General features: G+C 49.0%; 1 protein-coding gene across 4 annotated transcripts in view; it reads left to right on the plus strand.

The window, feature by feature from the left end:
• SLC15A2 (solute carrier family 15 member 2) overlaps positions 1-23,059 on the plus strand; it is a 273,407-nt gene that overhangs the window by 112,928 nt on the left and 137,420 nt on the right. For all 4 annotated transcript variants that reach the window (XM_029605210.1, XM_029605211.1, XM_029605212.1 and 1 more), the window contains one exon: positions 18,331-18,417. In XM_029605210.1, the coding sequence (XP_029461070.1) occupies positions 18,331-18,417 (87 nt within the window). The remainder of the gene's footprint in view (positions 1-18,330; positions 18,418-23,059) is intronic.

The raw sequence follows: 23,059 nt of genomic DNA on the forward strand, positions 1-23,059 counted from the left end.
GGTAGGCATAGATGGTGATCTGGTGTGTAGATCCCTCTAATAGGTGGTGCCTCTCCTCTGATGCCAGCTTCACTGCAAAAGCTTACAGTCTTTGATTGTATAGTTGTTTTCTGCCAGAGTGAATTTTTGGAGAAGCATGAACACGGCAAAAGGGTTCCTTGGTCATTGTGTTGAGTGAGGACAGCCCCTATCCGAAGAGCAGAGGCATCTACCTCCAAGACAAAGGGTTTTGATAGGTCTGAGTGGCATAGATAAGGTTCTCATAAGAATTCTTGCTTGAGACACTAAAAGGCTTGGATAGCCTCCTCTGGCCAGAGCTTGGTGTTTGCGACCTTCTTGGTAAGGGCAGTAATTGGAGCTGTCAATGAGGAAAACCTGGGTACAAATTGCCTGTAATAATTTGCAAAGCCCAGGAAGTGTTCTAACGTCTTGAGTCTGACAGGTTGGGGGCCAATCTAGAATGACCTTTACCTTTGCAGGGTCCATTTGTAACCCAAGAATGGATGCTCTTCCTGTTCAAACGTGCATTTCTCTAGCTTTGTGAACAAGTAGTGCTCCTGGAGCCTCTATAATTTTTAATAATTATAATTATAATTTTTGTAATTTTCCTCCTTGAGTTCATTGTAAACCGGCATGATGTGCTTCACGAATGTCGGTAAATAAATAAATAAATAAATAAATAATTAATACTTGCTTAACATGCTCATGATGTTGTACCAGAGATTGTGAGAGGATGAAAATTCCATTTAAATACACCACTACTTGGGGGGCGTTCCAAGATGGCGCTGTGAGGAGAGGATGTGGAAGTAGTAGCTCCTGTGCTGCTCGTTGTTGTAATAATTTCCCAAATGCCTCATACAAAAAGGAAAGGACTGGTTAGAGAAGGAACCTCGGCCTGTCTAAAACCTGCACTTGTTCAGACGAGCATTGCTGGATTCTACCCACCTGCAGATGTAAACGCTCCGGAGGTTCCTGTGAGAAAAGAGGGAAGAGAGCAAACCCCCTGCTCAAGGGAGAGATATCGCTGAGTCCCGGAGCTCTGATGATGCCCTCTCTACTGCTGCGCGCCACGACTGTGGGCCCAGACGTGCCCCATAGACGGAAGGCGTCCTTAGGGGTAAGGGCCTCCAAGGAGGGTCCTGCAGGGGTTAAAGTGGCACCTGTTATCGAGGGTGGAATGTTGTTCTCCACCCCATGGACGGAAGGGCTAACTCGATTTTGTGCAAGAGGGTGGTGGTGTTTGGGCCACTGCGGAATGGAGAGAGATGGAGCAAACGGCCTGGATTCAAGATGGACATTTCCCTCAAACATCTCAACCGGTAACTTTTACTTCTCAATCATTATGATGAAACTAAGTGTAGTGACTCTGGATTCATTATGGCAAGCTATTTCTTTTTTAGAAAATTCAGTAATAACTTTGACCACGGCTATTAAAGATACTCAAGTTCAATTTAATAACTTAAATCCTGTTGTGTCTTTGCACACAGAAAAAATTGAAGAAATGGACTCAAAAATTACTCAAAATCTGTGCAGAATGGCCTGATACAAGGTGAGACAGCTTTAATTAGAAGAATGAAAAATTTAGAGAATACTGCGAGATATTTAAATTTAAGAGTCTTAAATTTCCCAAAGTGTAAGATGGTCTCACCGAGGGAACAATATAGAAGTTATCTACAAGAAATACTGCAGATTTCAACAGAAGCACTACCACCGATATCTAAAGTGTATTTTCTTCCAGAAACTAAGATGGAAGGAGAAAATCAACAAGTTACTGGGCCAGTATCTTTGAATTTAACAGAGTTTTTGGAATCTTCCTTAGAGGCACAGATAGAGAAAAGGGGTACAGTATTGGTAAATTTTGTATTGTCTTTTGACCGGGACAGTATTTTGAAAATATTTCTCATAATAGGATACCTTCTATTTGGGCCAATAAGGTCTGGATGTACCCAGATTTATCTAAAGCAACACAGAAGCGACGGAAGAAATTTTTAGTTCTCTGTATGTGTGCACGACAGATGGGAGCCTAGATAGTTATTCGTTTTCCATGTAAATGCGTTATGAAGATAAATGGTGCCAGATATATTTTTTATGATCCTTCCCAGTTAGAGCTGTTTCTGGACTCTCATCAACAGACCCAAGGAGTAGCTCAAGTCGCAGTCGTCGGTGATTGATTAGAGATCTGCTCTCTCTCCTCTCTCCTCTTTCCTTTTTACTATATCTATGTTGTAATTTGCTCTATTGATGGTTACTACCCCTCCCCCCCACACACTTTGGGGTAGATTTTAGAAAAGTACGCCCGCGCGTACTTTTGTTCGCGCACAGGGGCAAACAAAAGTACGCCGGATTTTATAAGATACACGCGTAGCCGCGCGTATCTTATAAAATCTGGGGTCGGTGCCCTGTGCACACTGCCCGTTCCCTCCGAGGCCGCTCCGAAATCGGAGCGGCCTCGGAGGGAAGTTTCCTTCGGCCTCCCCCCACCTTCCCCTACCTAACCCAGCCCCCCAGCCCTATCTACACCCCCCCACCTTTATCGCGAAAGTTACGCCTGCCCCAGTTGGCTGCTGCCGCGCGATTCCCCGGCCCAGGAGCGATTTCGGAGGCCTCGGCCACGCCCCTGACACGCCCCCCCTAGCAATGCCTCGGGACTTACACGTGTCCCGGGGCTTGCATGTGCTGCCGAGCCTAAGCAAAATAGGCTTGGCGTGCGCAGGGGGGTTTTGAAAGGGTTACGCACATAACTTATGCGCGTAACCCTTTTAAAATCTACCTGTTTATTGTAACTTCAGGTCATGGGAAAATTTTTGTTTTCTTTGGTATTATGTTAAATGGTAAATGGTTTCCTTCCATGATGTACCTGATATTTTCCAGGGCATGCTTTTTGCTGTCTGTAAATGTGAAAAATTTATAAAAAAAATAAAAATACACCACTTCGTGAGAGTACAGAAGATCTTGTTAACCATGTGTTGGAAGGCTGCAGGAGCATTGCATAGGCCAAAAGGCATAACAAGATATTGATTAATGGCTATCTCTGGTATTGAAGGCTGTCTTCCACTTATCGCCTTCTTGTATGAGTATGAGATAATAAGCCCAATGGAAGTCAAGTTTGGTGAAGATATGAGCTACTTGAAGGTGGACAGATAGCTTCGTAATGAGAGGCAGAGAGTAATGATTCTTTCTGGTGATTGCATTGAGGACCCTGTAATTTATACAGGGCCTAAGGGAATTGTCCTTTTTACCTACAAAGAAGAAGCCTGGTCCTGCAGGGGACAAGGAAGGCTGGATGAAGCCTCTTTTTAAATTTTCATGGATGTATTGTGACATAGGTGCTGACAGAGGGTAAACCTACCCTTGGGGTAGCATCTTCCCTGGTAGGAGGTCTATCAGGCAGTCATATGATGTGTGTGTGGCAAGTTCTAGGCCTGGAGCTTACTGAAGATATCTGACTATGTTGCGTAGTGGCACAGTAAGCCTGGCAGGAAGGACATGGTGGCCAGAGCTAGAGTAACATGAGGCAGGTCTGCAGATAGACACTTTGCGGCACAATGGGACCCCAACGAGCTACCTGTAGCATGCCCCAGTCAATAGAGGGTTGATGAAGCTGGAGCCAGGGCAGCCCCAGGATAATGGGGTTGACTGCCTTGGGTAGCACATAGAAGGTGATGGTTTCCTTATGGAGGAGACTTGTCTGCATGGTCAAAGGCAAAACAAAAACTACCCCAACCAACCTGCACTGTTCGATCTAAGGTCAGAAAACCACAATTTGCATGAATGATATACAGCTTGGGAGGCTATATTGAAGATATTCCCCTGATGCAGGCACACAGGAGAGACGAAATGCTGCAGCGTCGGGATGTTTATGATATATTGGAGAAATATTCAAGCGGACACTTGGTTACAATGGAGGAATATTGAAGAGGACACTTGGTTACATCGGAGGAGTACAACTGCAGCATGGCAGTATTATGATGGCAATTGCCGATTGAAGGAGACTGAGCCTGTTTTTGAAAAGCAAATTGTGAGCCATAACATTGGGAAAAAGATTTGAATAACATTAAGATGGTCACAATATTGAATCATTAGAGCATAGAAAACTTTCCTCACCGGTGTTTATAGTACAAGCTTATTGGTTTTAGTGGACAGCCTTCCTGTTTTTGGAAATATGATTGTTACCATAAGTTAAGTATCAGCCGGTTTGGAACTATTTACTAACTGCCATAGTCTTTCAAATGATAGTAATACCGAGGATCTCCTCATTGCCCACATGCTGTTATTAGCAACATATAGTAAGATTATTGTTGTGTTTAATTATTGGAAGTATAATTTATTGAATGAATGAGGTGGATGTGTGGTGTGAATGTTAGGGATTTTGTATGGTTTTATGTATTGGTATAGTGTGAAAAATTAATGAATTTAGTGAATTTCTGGTATCAATTGAATTTTGCTATAATATTTTTAACAAAATAATTTTTGAAATGAGATACATGATGTGATATTATGGATATATTAGATAAATTAAAGTTAATATTTAAATGTATAGATTGTGTTTATTGAAACTGTTCATTTTGTACAGTATTGTGGTTTTCTGCATGGTCAAAGGTACAATGATCACAGTAAGACAACCTGAAAGAGGCTCGCTGTAAACAGAAGAGATAGTGATGGTGCATTCCAAGGTGGTTGTAGGCTGGCTATGCTGGTGATTAGTGACTGTTCAATAAAGTTATCACCTGACCCCAAAGTCCAGAAATGCTTGGTGTGGATCATATAGTCTCCTGTGGCAAGGCAGACAGGCACCAGAAGTTGTGGAGAGGGAGTAATCCGACCTTTGGTTACCTCTCTAATCAACTCTAAGTTTGGGAAGTTTCCATATTCTGAGGATAGTGGCTTGGCTAGCACAGTACAGGCAGAGCCTTAATTGTCTCCATCTCTATTTTTCCTCTTCGGAGAGTCTAGACCGGCTCAGCTGCATAGGTTCCTCAGTGGAGAGTGTCAACTCCAGGTTGGATGCAGGCACTAGGGGGGTGTTGGAAGTGAGGAGCTAGACGGATGGGCTGATGCGTTGCTCAGCACTCCTGGGCCCACTCTTGGAATCTCAGGTCAACATGAATAATCAGAGTGATCAGGCCTTCTAGTGTGGGAGGGATAACTTGCCCCATCAGCTCGTCTTTTATACGGCCAGATAAGTCCTGCCAAAAAATGAGCATCTGGCTATCCTTTCCCAAGCGGCGTTCCCAAGCCAGGGTACAGAATTGCACTATATATTCGCCCACAGTGTACATTCCCTGGCAGATTCGTAGCAGTTCTGTGGCTGTGGAAGAGGGCACAACCTAGCTCATCAAACACCAGGCGACATGGGGAGGCCCATCAAGGAGACCATATATGTCATCTTTGTACAATTGGATGGAAACAGGACCAACTAGAGCTCAAAATACACCCTTCAATGGTTTATGAAGCCCCTGCATTCCTTGGCACCCCCATGGTACCTGGAAGGAGGCGGCAGCAGGTGCGACATGAGTCCAGGAAGATGGGCTAGCTGCAGGTGGAGTTAGAGCTGCAGGGACTGTGGCCGGTGTCGGTGTTCATTCGTAGCGCCGGTCCTTCGAGCAGGCCAGTCACTTGATTCAGAATTTCTTGCAGCTTCTGGATACGCTGGGCAAATCCTGGAATAGCCTGGATTGCAGGCGAGTCCACCAGGTCCAAGGCATCAGCAAATTTGTGAGGTAGTGGACCCCTGTGCTGTGCATAGTTGATGCAGCCTAGTAAGCAAACCTACTAGGCCTATGCCAACAGCTGGTGAATGTGCCCTGAGTTGGGACAAGGCTGGGACCAGCTCCGTTCCGTGTGGGTTCAGCCTTTGGGTTCCAGGGGCTGGTAGGACTTAGGCGAGAGTCCCACAAGACGGTCAGGATGTGAGCATTTGGGGCTAGGCCAAGGTCTGGGCAGGCAGAGAGCAAGGTGTAGTCAAGGTCTGACGCAGAGTTCAGTGGCAGGTGGCTGATAAGAGAGTAATCCACGTCCATAGCAGAGGTCAGTGGCAGGCAAAAGAGTAGTCCGGGTCTATAGCAGAGATCAGTACAGGCAGGCAAACAAAGGATCAGGAACTGCAGGACTGGAGGCAGGAAAGGGCAAGGCGGGCTGGACAAGGCAGGGCAAGCTGGATGAGGCAGGGCAGGAACAGGAACAAGCCGGAGCGAGACAGGATCAGAAGAAGTAACACGCACTGCTGAGGTGCCGGCTAGGACTGAGGCTCAGCTTTTAAATCCCCAGCTGGCTCTCAGGTTATCACTCAGCACCTCGGGTGTTTTCATGCTGGAGACCTTTAAGTTCCGGTACGTGCTAGGCACGCGCGCCTAAGGGGTCCAGCAGGGGAGCATGGTGGCGGAATCCTCAGTGTTGGAGGCTCCCAGGGGTGAGTGTGGCCAGTTGCAGGGCTATCCCGCAGCCGGCCAAATATTACACTAAGTGTTTAAGAAATCAGGGGCTCCCCCAAAACGATAGGAAAACCCCACGATATTGATCGTGGGAGTTCTCTTATCGTTTTGGGGGAGGGCGGGAAAAATGGCACACAAAAGTAACCCCTAAATTCACCGCAACCCTTTAAAACCCTTTAATCCCTTAGCTTCCCCCACCCTCCCGACCCCCCAAAAACTTTTACAGGTACCTAGTGGTCCAGTGGGGGTCCCTGGAGCGATCTCCCGCTCCCGGGCCGTCGGCTGCCACTAATCAAAATGGCGCCGATGGCCCTTTGCCCTTAACATGTGACAGGGTATCCGTGCCATTGGCCGGACCCTGTCACATGGTAGGAGCACTGGATGGCCGGCGCAATCTTGTGCTCCTACCATGTGACAGGGGCTGACCAATGGCACCGGTAGACCCTGTGACATGGTAAGGGCAAAGGCTATCGGCGCCATTTTGAATACTGGCAGCCGACGGTCCGAGTGCAGGAGGTCGCTCCCGGACGCCCGCTAGACTTTTGGCAAGTCTTGTGGGGGTCAGGAGGGTCCCCCAAGACTTGCCAAAAGCCCCTGGTGGTCCAGCGCGGCAGGGCTGAACACCCGGGAGCCTCCCCTTGCGGCCGATGCCGCTCCGGCTCCCTGACGCTCCTCCTGGGGTCCTCAGACGGTAGGGAGCCGTCCTCACCGCTGCTGGGGTCTTTGACCGGCAGGGAGGCTGTCCCTGCCGGTGCCTGCAGCCAGCCTGCCTTCCCTGCGTCGGTCTCGCTGTGCAGGGGATGCCGCTGACCATGGTCCTGTTTCTCTTCTTGCTTCAGCCTCCTAAGGTGCCGGAGTGCCTCTTCTCTCTATTTAGTGGGCCAGTCACAGGAAGTGCTCCTGGCTCCTTCTGATGATGACTTCCTGCTTCATCCCTATAAAAGAGATTCTTCTTCAGTCTCTCGTTGCCTTCAGATCGGGTTCCACAGTCGTCTGTGTCTTCTGACCGGTCCAGGTCCTCCGTGGACTTCTTCTGCTTTGACGGCTTCGTTTTCATGTTCCAGATGTCCTTCATCCAGGTCTTCAGTCGTCTCCATGTTCCAGATGTCTGTCGTCCAGGTCTTCAGTCGTCTCCATGTTCCAGATGTCCTTCGTCCAGGTCTTCAGCCCTCTCCGTGTTCCAGATGTTCCTCATCCCAGTCTTCTGTTGTCTCGATGTTCCTGATGTCCTTGCCTTCGTCTCTGCCTCCATGCCTTGGTTCCCCGATGTCCACTTTCCTGGCGTACCGCTGTCGTGGTCCGTCACCAGTCCCTCGGGTGGACTGTGTAGGGTGCCTCACGGTACAAGGCCATCCTCATGTCCGTAGCGAAGACCTCCTGCTTCAGTCTATTGTTTTTAATCCTTGAGAATCGAATCCTGCTTCAGAATTGTCCTGGTCTTCAGAGCCTATTGCAACCTGCGTGATGTCCATGTCAAGTCTCTGTCTGAACTTGCCGAGTCCGGCATGGCCCACGACCAGTCCCGCGGGGGGCTGTGTAGGGCCTGCCCCAGTGCAGGTCTCTGCAGTTGCTTAGTCATGTTCCGGAATCAGCTTCCACTATTCCTCCTGGAGTACTGCCTCGAGCCCAGCATGGTCCGCGACCAGTCCCACGAGTGGACTGTGTAGGGCGCGCTGCGTCGCAGACTCGCCCCAGCTCTTGATCCTGCTTCAGCTTTTACCTACAGTGTCCTGCTTCAGCTCTCGTCTTTAGTGTATCGCTTCAGCCCTCATCTATGATGTCTCGCCTCAGTCCTCGTCCATGGTGTCTTGCTTCAGTCCTCGTCTATGTTGTCTTACTCCAGCCTTCGTCTTCAGCGTCCTCGTCTTCATCGTTCTCGCTTCAGTCTTCGTCCAAAGTCTTCTGTGTTCTAAGGACTCCGTCTGCCCTCGTCCTCTGTCCGGCCTGCCGCCCATTGCCGTTCCCAGCGACAGGTCTGAAAGGGCTTGGAACGGTCGGAGGACTGTTCATCTATCAACTTTGCGTTGTTGGTAATCCTGGGGTGTGCAGGTCCGGTTGAGGGTCAGACCTTGTATTCTAGTCCTTGCTTCAATCTTGTCCTGCTTTCGTTACCCATGCTCGCACCAGCTCAACTCCCGCGGTGTGGCTTGGGGCTCTTCCTTGGGCCATGCCGTGGCCCAAGGGCTCACATCCCAGCTTTAGAGACGACTGCGCCTTCGTGCCGCGGAGTGTAACAGCTGCCGGAGGTCGCGCTCGTAACATGATCCGAAGGCCAAGAGCTCGGTAAGCTGTGCCCGATGGGCTTCAGTTTCTTTTGGACTTTTGCCTGGAAAATTTTTTTTCTTCAGTTACTGGACTTTCTTCAGCCTGCTTTTGCCCAAAGAATTTTTTGCTCCTAGCTTATGGACATTCAATGCTTGCTTTTGTCAATAATTTTTGTGTGTTGTTGATGTCTTCGCTACAGCTGTCTGGTTCCCACGGCCTGCAGGAGGCGCCTGCAGCCAGACCATCTCTGCATCCACTCGTCCTGGAACTCCTCGACTGGCAGGAGTTGCCTGTCTTGGTTCCAGTGATCATCTCTGTTCTTCCCACTTCGATGTGGCCCAGCTCCCTGGGTTCCATACGACCTGCAGGAGGCACCTGCGCCCAGGTTCCACATCCAACAACTAGCATCTTCAACTTCGAGAATCTTCATGCTTCAGGGAATACCTGTCTTCGAAGTGTACCATTACACCACCTCAGGTCTTGGCATGTTCCAACCAGCAGGAGGCGCCTGCACCCGAGACCTGTCTTCTCATCTTCTTAGTCTATTCAGCACTGGCCTAGTGCTGGCTCTGGAGTCTTCTCAGCCAGAAGTGTTCTCTACAGTTCATGCCTAGGGTTCTTACGACCAGCAGGAGGCGCCTGCATCCTTGATGCATCTTCATATCCGCAAAGGAGTTTCCAGCTACAGACTACTTGTTGGTTCTTCACAGATGTCACCTTCCTGCGAATCTCCTTGAATCCATAGTCTGGTCCAGCTTCCGTTCCATATTGATGTATTCGACTCAGAATCACCATCGCGACCTATCCTGCATCTCTGAGCTCGATACCATGATTTCTTCAAACACTCAGTATTTCAAGTCCTTAATCAGGATTGGAATTCCTGATTTCCTGTCATCTATTCTGCCTCCAGTGCCTACATTTGACCATCTGTCTGTGGGGGTTCCTCACTCCCATTGGAATCCATTGCCATCTTCAAGTCTAGTCGCATGAAGCTCCTTCCATCTCAATGTGGCTTCTTGACTCCGTCCTAAAGAAATGTTTTTCTTCGACTAACAGTTCCTCGCATAGTGCCACAGCGACATTTATTGTCTGGTATGCTCCTTGTTCCAGCCTAAGGAGACTACTTCCTCACGTCATCGGAGCAATTATCATCAGCAGACAGTCCCTTGTTTAAGTACTATAGTGACACCTATTGACCATCAACCTTGAGTGTGATGTCACTACGTTGTGAGTGCCAAAGTATTCATGGATTTCCTAAGTCGCTCACTCTCATACTAAGCTGTAAAGACCTTTTTCACTCAACCATGCCAGTCAAGAAGCAACAACCCTGAGCTTCTTAGTCTCCATTCCTGCTCAGCTTCAGACTTCCGCCATCCGCGGACCCCACCTAAGCCCAAGCGGCTCGGATTCTCAAGGGCTCCTCCCGGGGGAATCTCGGGTCTCCAGTGGTGAAGATTGTGGGTCTCTCCGGTTTCGACTTCTTGCTTGACTCTTGTTCTTTGAAAAAATTCCATCGCACACTAGTTCCCGGATGTCTACTCCTAAGCCCAAGCGGCTCGGTTCCTCAAGGGCTCCTCCCAGGGGGATCTCGAGCTTCCAATGGTGAAGATCTTGTGAGTATCTCGGTTACGACCCTCGCTGAGAGTCTTCCTTCAGTATTGAATTCACCATCTTCTTTAGACAACTTGCCTTTAGAATTACTCTCCAGCATCTGAACTCTGTGCCTCGGATTTCCATTCGAAAGCTGCCTGACATCACAGCTATTCAAAATCAGCTAGCAAGTTGTTTACAGATTCTTCTGAGTTCCACCGTTACAGCTACAGAATCCAATTTGAACTTCACTCTCTGTTACTACTGTGAACCAAGAACTGGTCTTCAATACAAGTTAATACTTAGCTATGCCCTCTGTTCATCTTCGATGCTTTGTCTTGAATTTTATTTTTTGGTTACTAGAATGTGAGATGCAAGCCTGCTGTCCTGCATTCTTGTTCCTTGCTTGTTTAAGTCTTCAGTGTCTCGTCTACGTCTTGCCTGGTTCTTCAATATTCTTCTTGTCTTCAGCTACAGTATTGCCATCGTTACAGTTCCTTGCCAAGAATCTTCCAACGTTTGTTCTTGGACCCTTGCTCTCTCCCCCTGTCAGTTTGTACTGATACCTTGTTTCCTCCAGCTGTTGATACGAGGCTTGAGGAGGAGTCTTTAAAAAGGGGGGTACTGTTTTGATACCTGCCCGCGGAGCTACTCTCCGCAAGCAGGCCTCTCACCTTCCATGTGGCCGGGACCTCCGTGGCAGGCCGCTGCCGCTGCCATCTTCATGCGGCATGGAGGCCGCACAAGCCAGCTCTTTTGCGGCAGGGAAGCCACAAACTTTCCTGCTCTTCACGGCTTAGGCACCGCCGTCGACACCACCCACATGCAGCCTAGGAGGGGCTGCGAAGGCCGCAGCCCTGCGCGGCAGGGCTGAACATCCGGGAGCCTCCCCTCGTGGCCGATGCCGCTCTGGCTCCCCGACACTCCTCCTGGGGTCCTCAGACGGCAGGGAGCCGTCCTAGCCGCTGCAGGGGTCTTCGACCGGCAGGGAGGCTGTCCCTGCCGGTGCCTGCAGCCAGCCTGCTTTCCCTGCATCGGTCTCAGCGTGCAGGGGATGCCGCTGACCATGGTCCTGTTTCTCTTCTTGCTTCAGCCTCCTTAGGCACTGGAGCGCCTCTTCTCTCTAGAGGGCCAGCCACAGGAAGTGCTCCTGGCTCCTTCTGATGATGACTTCCTGCTTCAGCCCTATAAAAGGGATTCTTCTTCAGTCTTTTGTTGCCTTCGGATCGGGTTCCACAGTCGTCTGTGTCTTCTGACCGGTCCAGGTCCTCCGTGGTCTTCTTCTGCTTTGACAGCTTCGCCTTCATGTTCCAGATGTCCTTCGTCCAGGTCTTCAGTCATCTCCATGTTCCAGATATCCTTCGTCCAGGTCATCTGTTTTCTCGATGTTCCTGATGTCCTTGCCTTCGTCTCTGCCTCCATGCCTTGGTTCCCCGATGTCCACCTTCCTGGCGTACCGCTGTCGTGGTCTGTGACCAGTCCCACGGGTGGGCTGCGTAGGGCGCCTCACGGTACAAGGCCATCCCTATCTCCGCAGCACAACCCTCTGGAAGACCTCCTGCTTCAGTCTATTGTTTTTAATCCTTGAGAATCGAATCCTGCTTCAGAGTTGTCCCAGTCTTCAGAGCCTATTGCAACCTGCGTGATGTCCATGTCAAGTCTCTTTCTGAACTTGCCCTGAGTCCGGCGTGGTCCGCGACCTGTCCTGCGGGGGGGCTGTGTAGGGCGCACCCCAGTGCAGGTCTCTGCAGTTGCTTAGTCATGTTCTGGAATCAGCTTCCACTATTCCTCCTGGAGTACTGCCTCGAGCCCAGCGTGGTCCACGACCAGTCCCACGGGTGGACTGTGTAGGGCGCGCTGCATCGCAGACTCGCGCCAGCTCTTGATCCTACTTCAGCTTTTATCTACAGTGTCCTGCTTCAGCTCTCGTCTTTAGTGTCTCGCTTCAGCCCTCATCTATGATGTCTCGCCTCAGTCCTCGTCCATGGTGTCTTGCTTCAGTCCTCGTCTATGATGTCTTACTCCAGCCTTCGTCTTCAGCGTCCTCGTCTTCAACGTTCTTGCTTCAGTCTTCATCCAAAGTCTTCTGTGTTCTAAGGACTCCGTCTGCCCTCGTCCTCTGTCCGGCCTGCCGCCCATTGCCGTTCCCAGCGGCAGGTCCAAAAGGGCTTGGAACGGTCGGAGGACTGTTCATCTATCAACATTGCGTTGTTAGTAATCCTGGGGCGTGCAGGTCTGGTTGAGGGTCAGACCTTGTATTCTAGTCCTGGTTTCGTTACCCATGCTTGTACCAGCTCACCTCCCGCGGTGTGGCTTGGGGCTCCTCCCTGGGCCATGCCGTGGCCCAAGGGCTCACATCCCAGCTTTAGAGACGACCGCACCTTCGTGCCTCGGAGTGTAACAGCTGCCGGAGGTCGCGCTCGTAACAAAAGTCACATACAATTTTTTAAAGTGTCCAAAACACAAATAAAATATTTCAAAACAGCAGACACATTAAATAACATCCGATAAATAAAACTAAAAGGATTTTAAAAATTCATGTTCTCCTTACCTGGGAACTTTTGATTTTCAGTCACCTTCAGACTGAAGGTGACTGAAAATCAGTCATGGATTAATGGGAGTGGGGTGTACAAACTTTCCCCTCTCTTTCTTTTACACATACACACATACGTTCCCTCTCAGACAAACCCCCAGGTATCTCCAGTTCTTTAGTTGGAATTAGCCAGCAGCCCTGGGCCCTCCTCTTCATTTCAGCTACTGGCAGGTTGGGATGCACCTGTAGCCACATTTTCTCTCTCTCTCTCTCACACACACACACACACACACACATACACACACACACACACACAAAACCCAGGCAGTTCCAATTCTTTCTCTCACACACAACTCAGAAAAGCTCCCATTCACACCCCCACACATCCTTGGCAGGCTTCCAATCACATCCACCCAAATCCCAGACAAGCTCTCATTCTCACATACATACACACCCTGCCCATTCCAGAAAGACTCCCATGCATGCACACACACACACACCAATCCCAGGCAGGCTCTCGTTCACACACATCCACCCATCCATCCCAGGCAGGCTCCCAATTCACACACACCACATACACACACACATACACATATCCATCATAGGCAGCCTTCCATTCACACACACATCATGCAGACCAGGCAGTCAGGGTCCATGGGTGATCCCTCCTCTGCTGCTACTGCTGCCAGCCTGTAGCTTCTTCTTTGGGAAAGCAGCCATTCTGCAGCTCCTCCGGCATACTGGTCCCGCAGTAATTCAACACTGGCAGTGCTAGCACTTCCTGTATTCTTATCTTGTGCATTGCGAGTTGAGAATACAGGAAGTGCTAGCACCGTGAGTGTTGAATTACCATAGGGCCAGCACATGAGAAGGAGCTGCAGGACGGGCTTCATCTTCTTCTCTGGTCTCCTGCTTCTTCAGCCACCAGAGAGATGGAGACTGCTGGCAGCCGCACGGGTCTTCTACTTCTTCCACCGCTGATGGGATCAGGTTCACCAGCAGTAGCATGGGCCTTTTACTGCTCCTGATTGTGCCGCCCTGTGCAATTATATGGTTTGCACACCCAGTGGTGCCAGGCCTGACAAAGAGGACTTCTGACATAAGATCTTTACTGAATTTCTGTGGCTAAAAAGATAAATATACAAGTGGGAAATATTTGACCTGTTAAGGACGAACGCAACCCCTCTGCACGGGCTTTATAGTCTGTTTCCGTTAAGGGCAATGGTCAATTTTTGCTGAGAGTGGATATCCCTGGCTGTTAAAACTTTACTGGCCTCAAACATGGCCTGTCTGTGCTTTTAAAAAGAAAGGAGGTGAGGATATTAGACGTTCCCAGAAGGGACAGGTTAATAAAATAATTGTTTTGGCCTTCAGTCCACATAATATGGTGTAGAAAATTATCCTAGAAGGCACCAAGAGTATTTCTTACTTTCCTCTCAATGGTTTCCTGAGCCAGCAAAGATTAAAAAAAAATAAATTAAAAACTTGGCGTGTAGAGCTTGTAGAGCCATGAAATGTTTGCCCTAGAAAGTATATTCATATTACTATTATTTTTATATGCAGCAAAAAAAATCTTTAAAAAAAAAATGTCAATGCGGCATTTTTTGAGACCCATGATGAAATGCAGGGAGTGAAATGTAAACGCCCTGGTGTTCCCGTTTCATGTAAGCTTGGAGCAACGCAGAGCGACTGGTTTATCACTCAATTATATGAAGGTCTCTTTGTTATCCTCCTGTGGTCATGAAGTGATATCGGTTTTGTTTTTGGGTGGTTGTACAAATCCTTCTGAGGCTTGATTACCGTGTGACTACTTGCTGATGAAACTGGCAGCCAAATGACTCTTCATGGTTCATGCCGAGCAATGGAAATTTAGTTCTCCGAGGACAGCAGGATGTTAGTCCTCACACATGGGTGACATCATCAGATGGAGCCCCGGTGTGGAAAACCTATGTCAAAAGTTTCTAGAACTTCGACTAGGCACACTGAGCATGCCCCGCATGCCCTATAAAAGGGGTCTCTCTCCAGTTTCTTCTTTTCCACAGAGGTGTAAGCCTCATGGTCTGAGTGAGCTCACTTTGGCTGTTTTTGGGCCTAGTGGAAAAAATTTCTTTTCAGCGTGTTTTTTCCACGGTTATTGGTATCCTCTGATTCCCTTAATGGCGAAGACTCTCTTGAAGCTTCACGAGGACAGGGGGGACTATGATTCTCATAGCCTCTCATTGGCTGAGACAGGGCTGGTTTTCACTCCTGCGGGAGTTGTCCATCCGGAAACCGATAAGTCTAGTGACTTCCCCAGATCTCATCACATAAGATCAGGGCGAGCTACAGCATCCCAATCTCCAGGCCCTGTTGCTCACAGCCTGGATGTTAAGAGGTTAATTCTGCAGCCACGTGATCTTTCAGAGGATGTGTCTCAGGTCCTGGTGGCTTCTAGAAAGCCTTCCACTAGAAAGTCCTATGGACAGAAGTGGAGAAGATTTTCTGTGAGGTGTGAACAGATGGCCCTAGATCCGTTCTCCTACCCCACACAAAAACTGCTTGATTACCTTCTACACCTATTGGAAGTTGGTTTGAAACCCAACTTTGTTAGAGTTCATTTTAATGCAATTGGTGCATACCACCAAGGTATGAATGGTACGCCCTTCTCTGTACAGCTTATAGTTGTACGTTTCATGCGGGGCCTGCTGCAATTGAAGCCTCCCCTAAGGCCTCCCGCTGTGTCTTGGGACCTTAGCGTGATGTTAGCTCAGCTGATGAAAGCTCCCTTTGAGCCACTGTGCACCTGTGACCTGAAGTACCTAACCTGGAAGCTCATATTTTTTTGTGGCGGTCACTTCAGCTCACAGGGTCAGCAAGTTCTAGCCTTAATGACTTATCCACCTTAAATCATGACAGGGTGATCTTACACATGCACCCTAAGTTCCTGCCTAAGGTGAGATGGTGACGGATTTCTATCTTAACCAGTCAATTGTCCTGCCAATATTCTTTCCCAGATCTCATCTGCACCAAGGCAAACGAGCACTGCACAATTTGGACTACAAGCAAACCTTAGCCTTCTATCTGGAGCAGACAGAAGCCCATAGACAGTCCACTCAACTTTTTATTTCTTTTGATAAGAATAGGTTGGGCTTTGCCATTGCCAAACAGACATTATCCAATTGTCTAGCAGATTGCATCTCCTTCTGTTATGCCCAAGCAGGACTGCATTTTGGGGTCATATCAAGGATCATTCTGTCAGAGCCAGGGCAGCGTCAGTGGCCCATTTGTGAGCAGTTCCTGTGCAGAAGATCTGCAAGACTGTTCTCTCCACACATTCACATCGCATTACTGTTTGGATAGGGGTGGCTGACTCGAAAGTAGGTTCGGCCAGTCTGTCCTTCAAAACCTGTTTGAGATGTAGAACCCAACTTCCCGCCTAGGACCCATTGTTTGGGTTCAGGCTGTCTCCCCCCTCTGTTCCCAACAGCACTAGGGTTGTTGTGCCAGACTCTGTTCCCAACAGCACTAGGGTTGTTGTGCCAGACACCTAACCATGTGCCATGTTGGCACATGGTTAGGTGTCTGTTGGTCTCCTTTTGTATTGGGGAGCAGCCTGTAGCTAGGGATTCACCCATGTTTGAGGACTACCATCCTGCTTGTCCTGGGAGAAAGTAGAGTTGCTTACCTGTAACAGGTGTTCTCCAAGGACAGTAAGGTGTTACCCCTCAAGAAACCCACTCGCTACCCGTAGAGTTGGGTTTCTCCTTTTTTATTTTAATAATAATAATTCTATGTTACAAGACTGGAGAGGGACCCCATGTGGACGTGTGGTATAGGGCATGCTGGACATGCTCAGTGTGCCTAGTCAAGGTTCTAGAAACTTTCACATAAGTTTTCCGCATCGGGGCTCCATCTGATGATGTTACCCCATGTGTGAGGACTAACATCCTGCTGTCCTCGGAGAACACCTGTTACAGGTAAGCATCTCTGCTTTACCATGACCGAATGATCTCCTGTATAGCTATATGCAGTCTGCAGAGAGGAAGTGAGACTGAGTGGTTAGGTTTTGGAATTATGAGTCAGTAGCTCTTGGATTCTTGTCAAGCCTTTTGGTTTGTTGCCTCATGGAAGCCATGTTATTTCCCTGGGATTCAGTTTGTTCAGCTGTAATTATGTAATAATAAGATTGTTCTGAGTGTATAATACTTCAAAAGTTTGCTCCTCTTTGGTGGCCGGCCCAGAATTCTGGAACTCCCTACCAATAAAAATCCGCCAATGTGATTCAATCAAGACTGTTAAGGGATTCCTTAAGACCTTTGTGTTTAAGCTCAGTTATTTTTAATTTGTTTACTCTTTTTGCCTTTTTTCCTCTCTCTTATGATTGTATTATATTTTACTCAGTTATATTTTATTTATTTATTTTTCTTAAGTTTTTTTTTATCTTGTTTTTTTTTATATTAAGTATGTTTTAATATGTTCATCGCCTAGGCCTTTTTGTGTTAGGCGATGCACAAATTTAATAAATGAAAATGTAAATGCTATATAAATTTAATGTTATTTTTATTGTTACTGTTGAATATTCTACTTTGGCACAATTTGCAAGTTTAAATGCACCAACAGCAATCAAGATGAAGTTTGCTCTAGTCTTCTGGCAATTCACTTTATAAGTTTTAGAAAACTGCCTCATTGGAGAATGAAAAAATAATTATAAGGACATTACAGGATGAAAGAGCAGGAATAATCCAGGCTGCTTCCATGCCATGAACTTTCCAGTAATTGTTCTGTAAGTGATGTCCCTTTCTGTGGGCTCTGAATCACTTTTGAAAAAGAAAAAAACCCTCCCCGTTCCCCACCAAAAAAAGTGTATGGTTCAGTTTTCTAAAATGACTTATGACGGATGATGTCAATGGATGGAAGCATGCTGAATGCAGAATAGATATTAAAGGGAGTAGTTTGCAAAGCCATTGTCAGGTGTAAATGTTGTTCTAAAATTGACCCAGACTCAGTGTGCGTGGCCCGGTTTCGAGAGGAGAGGCGCTCTTGGGGAGGATGGGGGAGTGTGTGCATGCCCTCCGAAGAGGAGATGTAACTTTACGAGACCGAATGTGTTCACTCATTCCCGCAGACTTTACCACTGTGTGGTCTGTCCGTTATCAGGAGTCCCACCAGATGCAGGATCCCGTCAGAGCATTACTCTGACCCAGTGCTGGTCAAAGCACTGGATCCCACTGCAAGGACCAAGTGCAGCAGGCTGGAGGAAGGGAGAAGTCAGTATCTGGAGCCTTTTCCAACGCATTTGATTAAAGTGCCCACTGCTAAAAATACTATACACATAGGAAGATGAAGTGTCCCAGCAGCTAGCTTGCACTTTAAATGAAGTTTATTTCAATAACAATAGCAATCCGTTTTCTTCTCAGTATCTGGTTTTCACTGAGTTGTGAGATCCTTTGTGAAGTTGAATTTAAAAGATAAAAATGAACAGTCACAGTTGATATTAACTCTTTTACAGTGAATGTGTGCTTCTTTGTCTAGTTTGCAGTGCAGAATCGGTGGAAGCATCGCTCAGAGGAGCACCCCAAGAGGGAACACTGGTTGGACTGGGCACGTGATGAGTACCCAGTAAGTCATCATTTACTTACCTGTGAAAAATCTAAAGAATCACATTTTTGTAATGTTTTTTCTTTGTGTTGGTCTAGTAATCATGCAAGGCATTGCAGCTTTTCATGTAGAAATAACACTAGCTATTTAAATGTTTAAAATGCTATAAAACACTGGGGGGGGGGGGGGGGCAAGACAGCTGCATTCCCTGTACGTACCTGGATCAGTCCAGACTCCTGGGTTTTGGGCCCCCCCCCCCCCCCTCTAGCAGATGAAGACAGGAGTTTAGCAACAAAACTCTGCCTTATCTACCTACAGCCTGGCAGTATTCTTCTGTCTCCAGCAGATGGAGGAGATGCAAAACCTACAGTCTGAGTTAGGGCCTAGCTTAGAGTTAGGACAGTTTTCTTGTCAGGAGACAGACCGCAGTGTGTTCCTGCAGGTCGGGGTCTCCCACCTCCCAGGGGGTTGTGAGGTCCAGAGGGGACCATCCCCTCTGGTTACAGAGGCTGTGAGTGTTGTGGGTTGAGGACCCATCGATCAACACTTTCTACTACTGGGGGTGAAACTGGGGAGCCTGGCTCACTCCCCCCAGTAGGTTCAGGACCCAGAGGCACCAGACAGGTACTTCCTAAAAAAAAAAAAAAAAAAGCAACATTTTTTATTTTTCACGTTGCTTGTCTTCCGGGGCCGCACGGGTGGGGGTGGGGGGTTGTATGCCGATTCGCCGCATTTTCTGGGAGCAGGGGGGTCATTTTCTTCGGCTTCTGTACCGCGTCGGGCCGCAAGTCGGGCCTGTGGCGCACGTGCGTCTGTCACAGGACAGCCTGTGTGCCGCGTGTGTTTCCGGGGGTGAGGGTGCCTCTACAGCCCCGAAGGGGGTCGTTCTTCGGGTCCAGACAGTGATGGGCGCATTTGGGGAGCTGCCGGAGGTGAACGGGCGCCATTTTAGGTCCTCCGAAGTCGGTGGCGCCGTTTGTGGGCGCCATTTTGCCTCCCTTCAGACCAATGGGTACAGCAGCACAGGCAGTGCCAGGGGAGGAGGAACTTCCTCCTAGTTTGTCCCCGCAGCGCGGGGTCCCTGAGGGGGACAGGCCCGCGGATGGGAGCAGGCCTCATGCTGCAGATACTGCTGCAGGGGATACAGATGATACTTCATCGGAGTCTTCATTTTCCTCCGATTTTGTTCCTCTCATGCATAAGGCCTTTATAGCCCGGAAGGTGGGTGGGAAGAGGCCTCTCCTCCCGGACTCCCAGCCTCGGCCTCCGAAGCGGGCTCAGGCTATTCAGGATGCAGGTTCCTTGTCTGGCTAGCGACCGAAGACCTTAAGTACCCCGGTGGCTGACCCCGATTCTTCCTCAGAATCAGAGGAGCAAGGTGACCCGGAGTTGCCTTCTCAGCCCCTGAGGGGAATGGAGGGAGACGCCGAGAGACAACAAGGAGGACTGCAGGGAGTCCATGGGACGGATGGAGTTGATCCAAAGGTGGTCCGTCTTTTTTGCAGAGATGAACTAGGACCTCTTATCCCTGCTATCCTGGGAGAGCTAGGCATTCAGCTTCCTCAGGAGGAGTCTTGGCTTGGGGCTTCAGAACCTGTGGTGTTGGGCCTCCGGGGGCCTCCTTTGTCCTTCCCTTTCCATTTTTCAGCCACGGACTTACTTTTTAAGGAGTGGGACATTCCGGATTTGGACCTGAAGGTGGCGAAGGCCATGGATAAGCTCTATCCTTTACCCGAGGAGGCTTGGAACTATTGAGGGTCCCTAAAGTGAATGCAGCGGTGGCTGCAGTCACAAAGAAGACCACTATTCTGGTCACGGGGGGAACAGCCCTGAAGGACCTGCAGGATCGTAAGCTGGAAATTCAGCTTAAAAAGATATTTGAAGTCCAGTGGTGGGCGGCAGACTGACTCTGTTCTACGAGGAGCGGGCCAAGATAACGTCGGATCAGTGGGTCCTTTCTGTGATAAGACACGGTTACGCAGTAGATTTTGCACGTATGCCCCACCAGTGATTCCTGGTCTCTCCCTGCGGCCAGGCACCAAAGCGCAAAGTGGTACAAGAAACGCTGCAGCAGCTGCTCGACCTCGGAGCCATCGTACCGGTGCCATCGGAGGAGCTTCGAAAGGGCTGGTACTCCATTTATTTCGTGGTGCCAAAAAATGAAGGAACATTTCACCCCATTCTAGACCTCAAGCAGGTCAACAGATGCCTGTGGATTCCTCAATTCCGTATGGAAACACTATGATCCGTCATTGCATCGGTGAGACGGGGGGAGTTTCTGGCATCTCTGGATCTCACCGAAGCCTATCTGCATATCGGCATCCGAGAAGATCAACGTTTTCTACGGTTTTCCGTCTAGGGACACCACTATCAGTTCCAGGCAGTACCATTCGGACTAGCCACGGCACCCAGAACATTCACCAAGATTATGATGGTGGTGGTGGTGGTGGCAGCGCAGCTCCGCAAGGAAGGATATCTAGTACATCCGTATTTGGACGATTGGCTGATCCGAGCAAAGTCGGAATTGCGTTGTCAGGAAGCAGTCCATCGGGTGCTGCAGTTGCTACGGAAACTTGGTTGGGTGGTCAACCTGACCAAGAGTCGACTGGCTCCCTCCCAGTCCTTGGAGTTTTTGGCAGCTTTGTTCGACACTCGTCAGGGCACGGTATCCCTAATGGAAGAGCTTGTAACCAAGCTTCAAGGTCAGGTTCGGGTCTTGATAGCCAAGTCTTCATCAATAGTTTGGGATTACTTACAGGTGCTGGGTTCCATGACATTGACTCTGGAATTGGTTCCTTGGTCTTTCGCTCATATGAGGCCTTTGCAATCAGCATTATTCTCCCGCTGGAACCCGATCTCAGAACAGTTTCATATTCCTTTGCCTCTGACGGAATGCGCTCGTTCCAGCCTAGTCTGGTGGCTCAACCTAGACAACTTAAGGCAGGGAGTGCCTTTGGTGATTCCGGATTGGATGGTGGTCACGACAGATGCCAGCCTTTATGGCTGCGGAAGTTTGTCAGCGGAAGTCGGTGCAAGACAGGTGGTCCTCAGAGGAGGGTCGGTGGTCCATCAATCGCCTGGAGACCAGAGCAGTGAGGTTGGCTCTGCAAGCGTTTCTTCCGATTCTCCGAGGCAAGTCGGTGCGGGTTCTATCCGACAATGCGACCACGGTGGCTTATATCAACCATCAGGGCGGAACAAGGAATCAACCAGTAGCATTGGAAGCTCGTCTGCTGATCACTTGGGCAGAATGGAACTTGTTCAGCATAGCGGCCTCCCACATTGCTGGGGTCGAAAATTTCACGCGGACTTCCTCAGTCAACATTGTCTAGATCCCGGGGAATGGGAGTCGCGGACGAAGCCTTTCATCGCATTTGTGCCTATTGGGGAACACCCTGTATGGATCTGATGGTGACGTTCAGAAACACCAAGGTGCCACGCTTCTTTGCCCGCCATAGGGAACTGTGCACGGAGGGCGTAGACACCCTGGTTCTCCCCTTGCCGGTAGATGTCCTGTTTTATGTGTTTCCTCCTTGGCCGCTCATCGGTCGAACTCTTCATAGAATAGAATTGCATCCGGCGGAAGTGATTCTCGTCACTCCCAAGTGGCCGTGGCACCCATGGTTTGCGGATCTGATCATTCTGGCCATCGATGGTCATCTGAGGTTTCAGGAGCTACCGGACCTATTCCATCAGGGTCCAGTTTATTTCGCCCATGTCGAACGCTTTTGTCTAGCGTCATGGCTTTTGAGAGGATACGTTTGAAATCCCAGGGGTATTCGTATGCTGTGGTAAACTCGTTGTTACAGTCCCGAAAGGTCTCCACTTCCTTATCTTGTGTCCGGGTTTGGAAGGTTTTTGATGCATGGTGTCTCGCCAGTGGTGTTGTATCTACTCGGGCGGGAGTCTTGGACATTTTGAGCTTCCTTCAGGATGGGTTGTCAAAGGGCTTGTCCTGGAGTTCCTTGCGGGTGCAGGTAGCGGCGATCAGTTCTTTGCGTGGTAACATACAAGGGGTGGGCCTAGCAGCTCATCCTGATGTCTCTTGATTTTTGCGGGAAGTGAAGCATTTGAGACCCACCGGTGCGAGAACCGTGTCTGTCTTGGAATTTGAATTTGGTTCTTAAAGCCTTGTGTGCGGCGCCCTTTGAACCTTTGCATAGCACAACCTTGAAAGATCTCACCTTGAAATTGGTATTTTTCGTGGCGATTGCCTTGGCGCGCCGACTGTCGGAATTCAAGCGTTGTCATGTAGGGAACCCTTTTCGAGGATTTCTGATTCAGGAGTTTCCCTGCATACAGTTCCATCCTTTCTTCCCAAGGTGGTGTCTTCTTTCCATTTGAATCAGTCAGTGGAGCTTCTGGCTTTCTCTGATCAAGCACGGTCGGACCCCGATTATAAGGATTTGAGGAAGTTGGATGTTCGCTGAGCTTTGCTGCGCTACCTAGAACTTACCAATGAGTTCAGGGTGTCAGACCATCTCTTTGTACTCTGGAGTGGACCTCGTCGGGGTAATATGGCTTCTAAGACTACGATAGCTCGTTGGTTAAAGGAGGCCATAAATTCTGCTTATTTGTTGAGTGGTCGGCCATTACCCGTGGGACTTCGGGCTCACTCTACTCGATCTCAAGCCGCTTCCCGGGCGGAAAGTCATCAGGTGTC

The sequence above is a fragment of the Rhinatrema bivittatum genome, chromosome 6 (genome assembly GCF_901001135.1).
Source record: "Rhinatrema bivittatum chromosome 6, aRhiBiv1.1, whole genome shotgun sequence".
Classification (NCBI taxonomy): Eukaryota; Metazoa; Chordata; class Amphibia; order Gymnophiona; family Rhinatrematidae; genus Rhinatrema; species Rhinatrema bivittatum.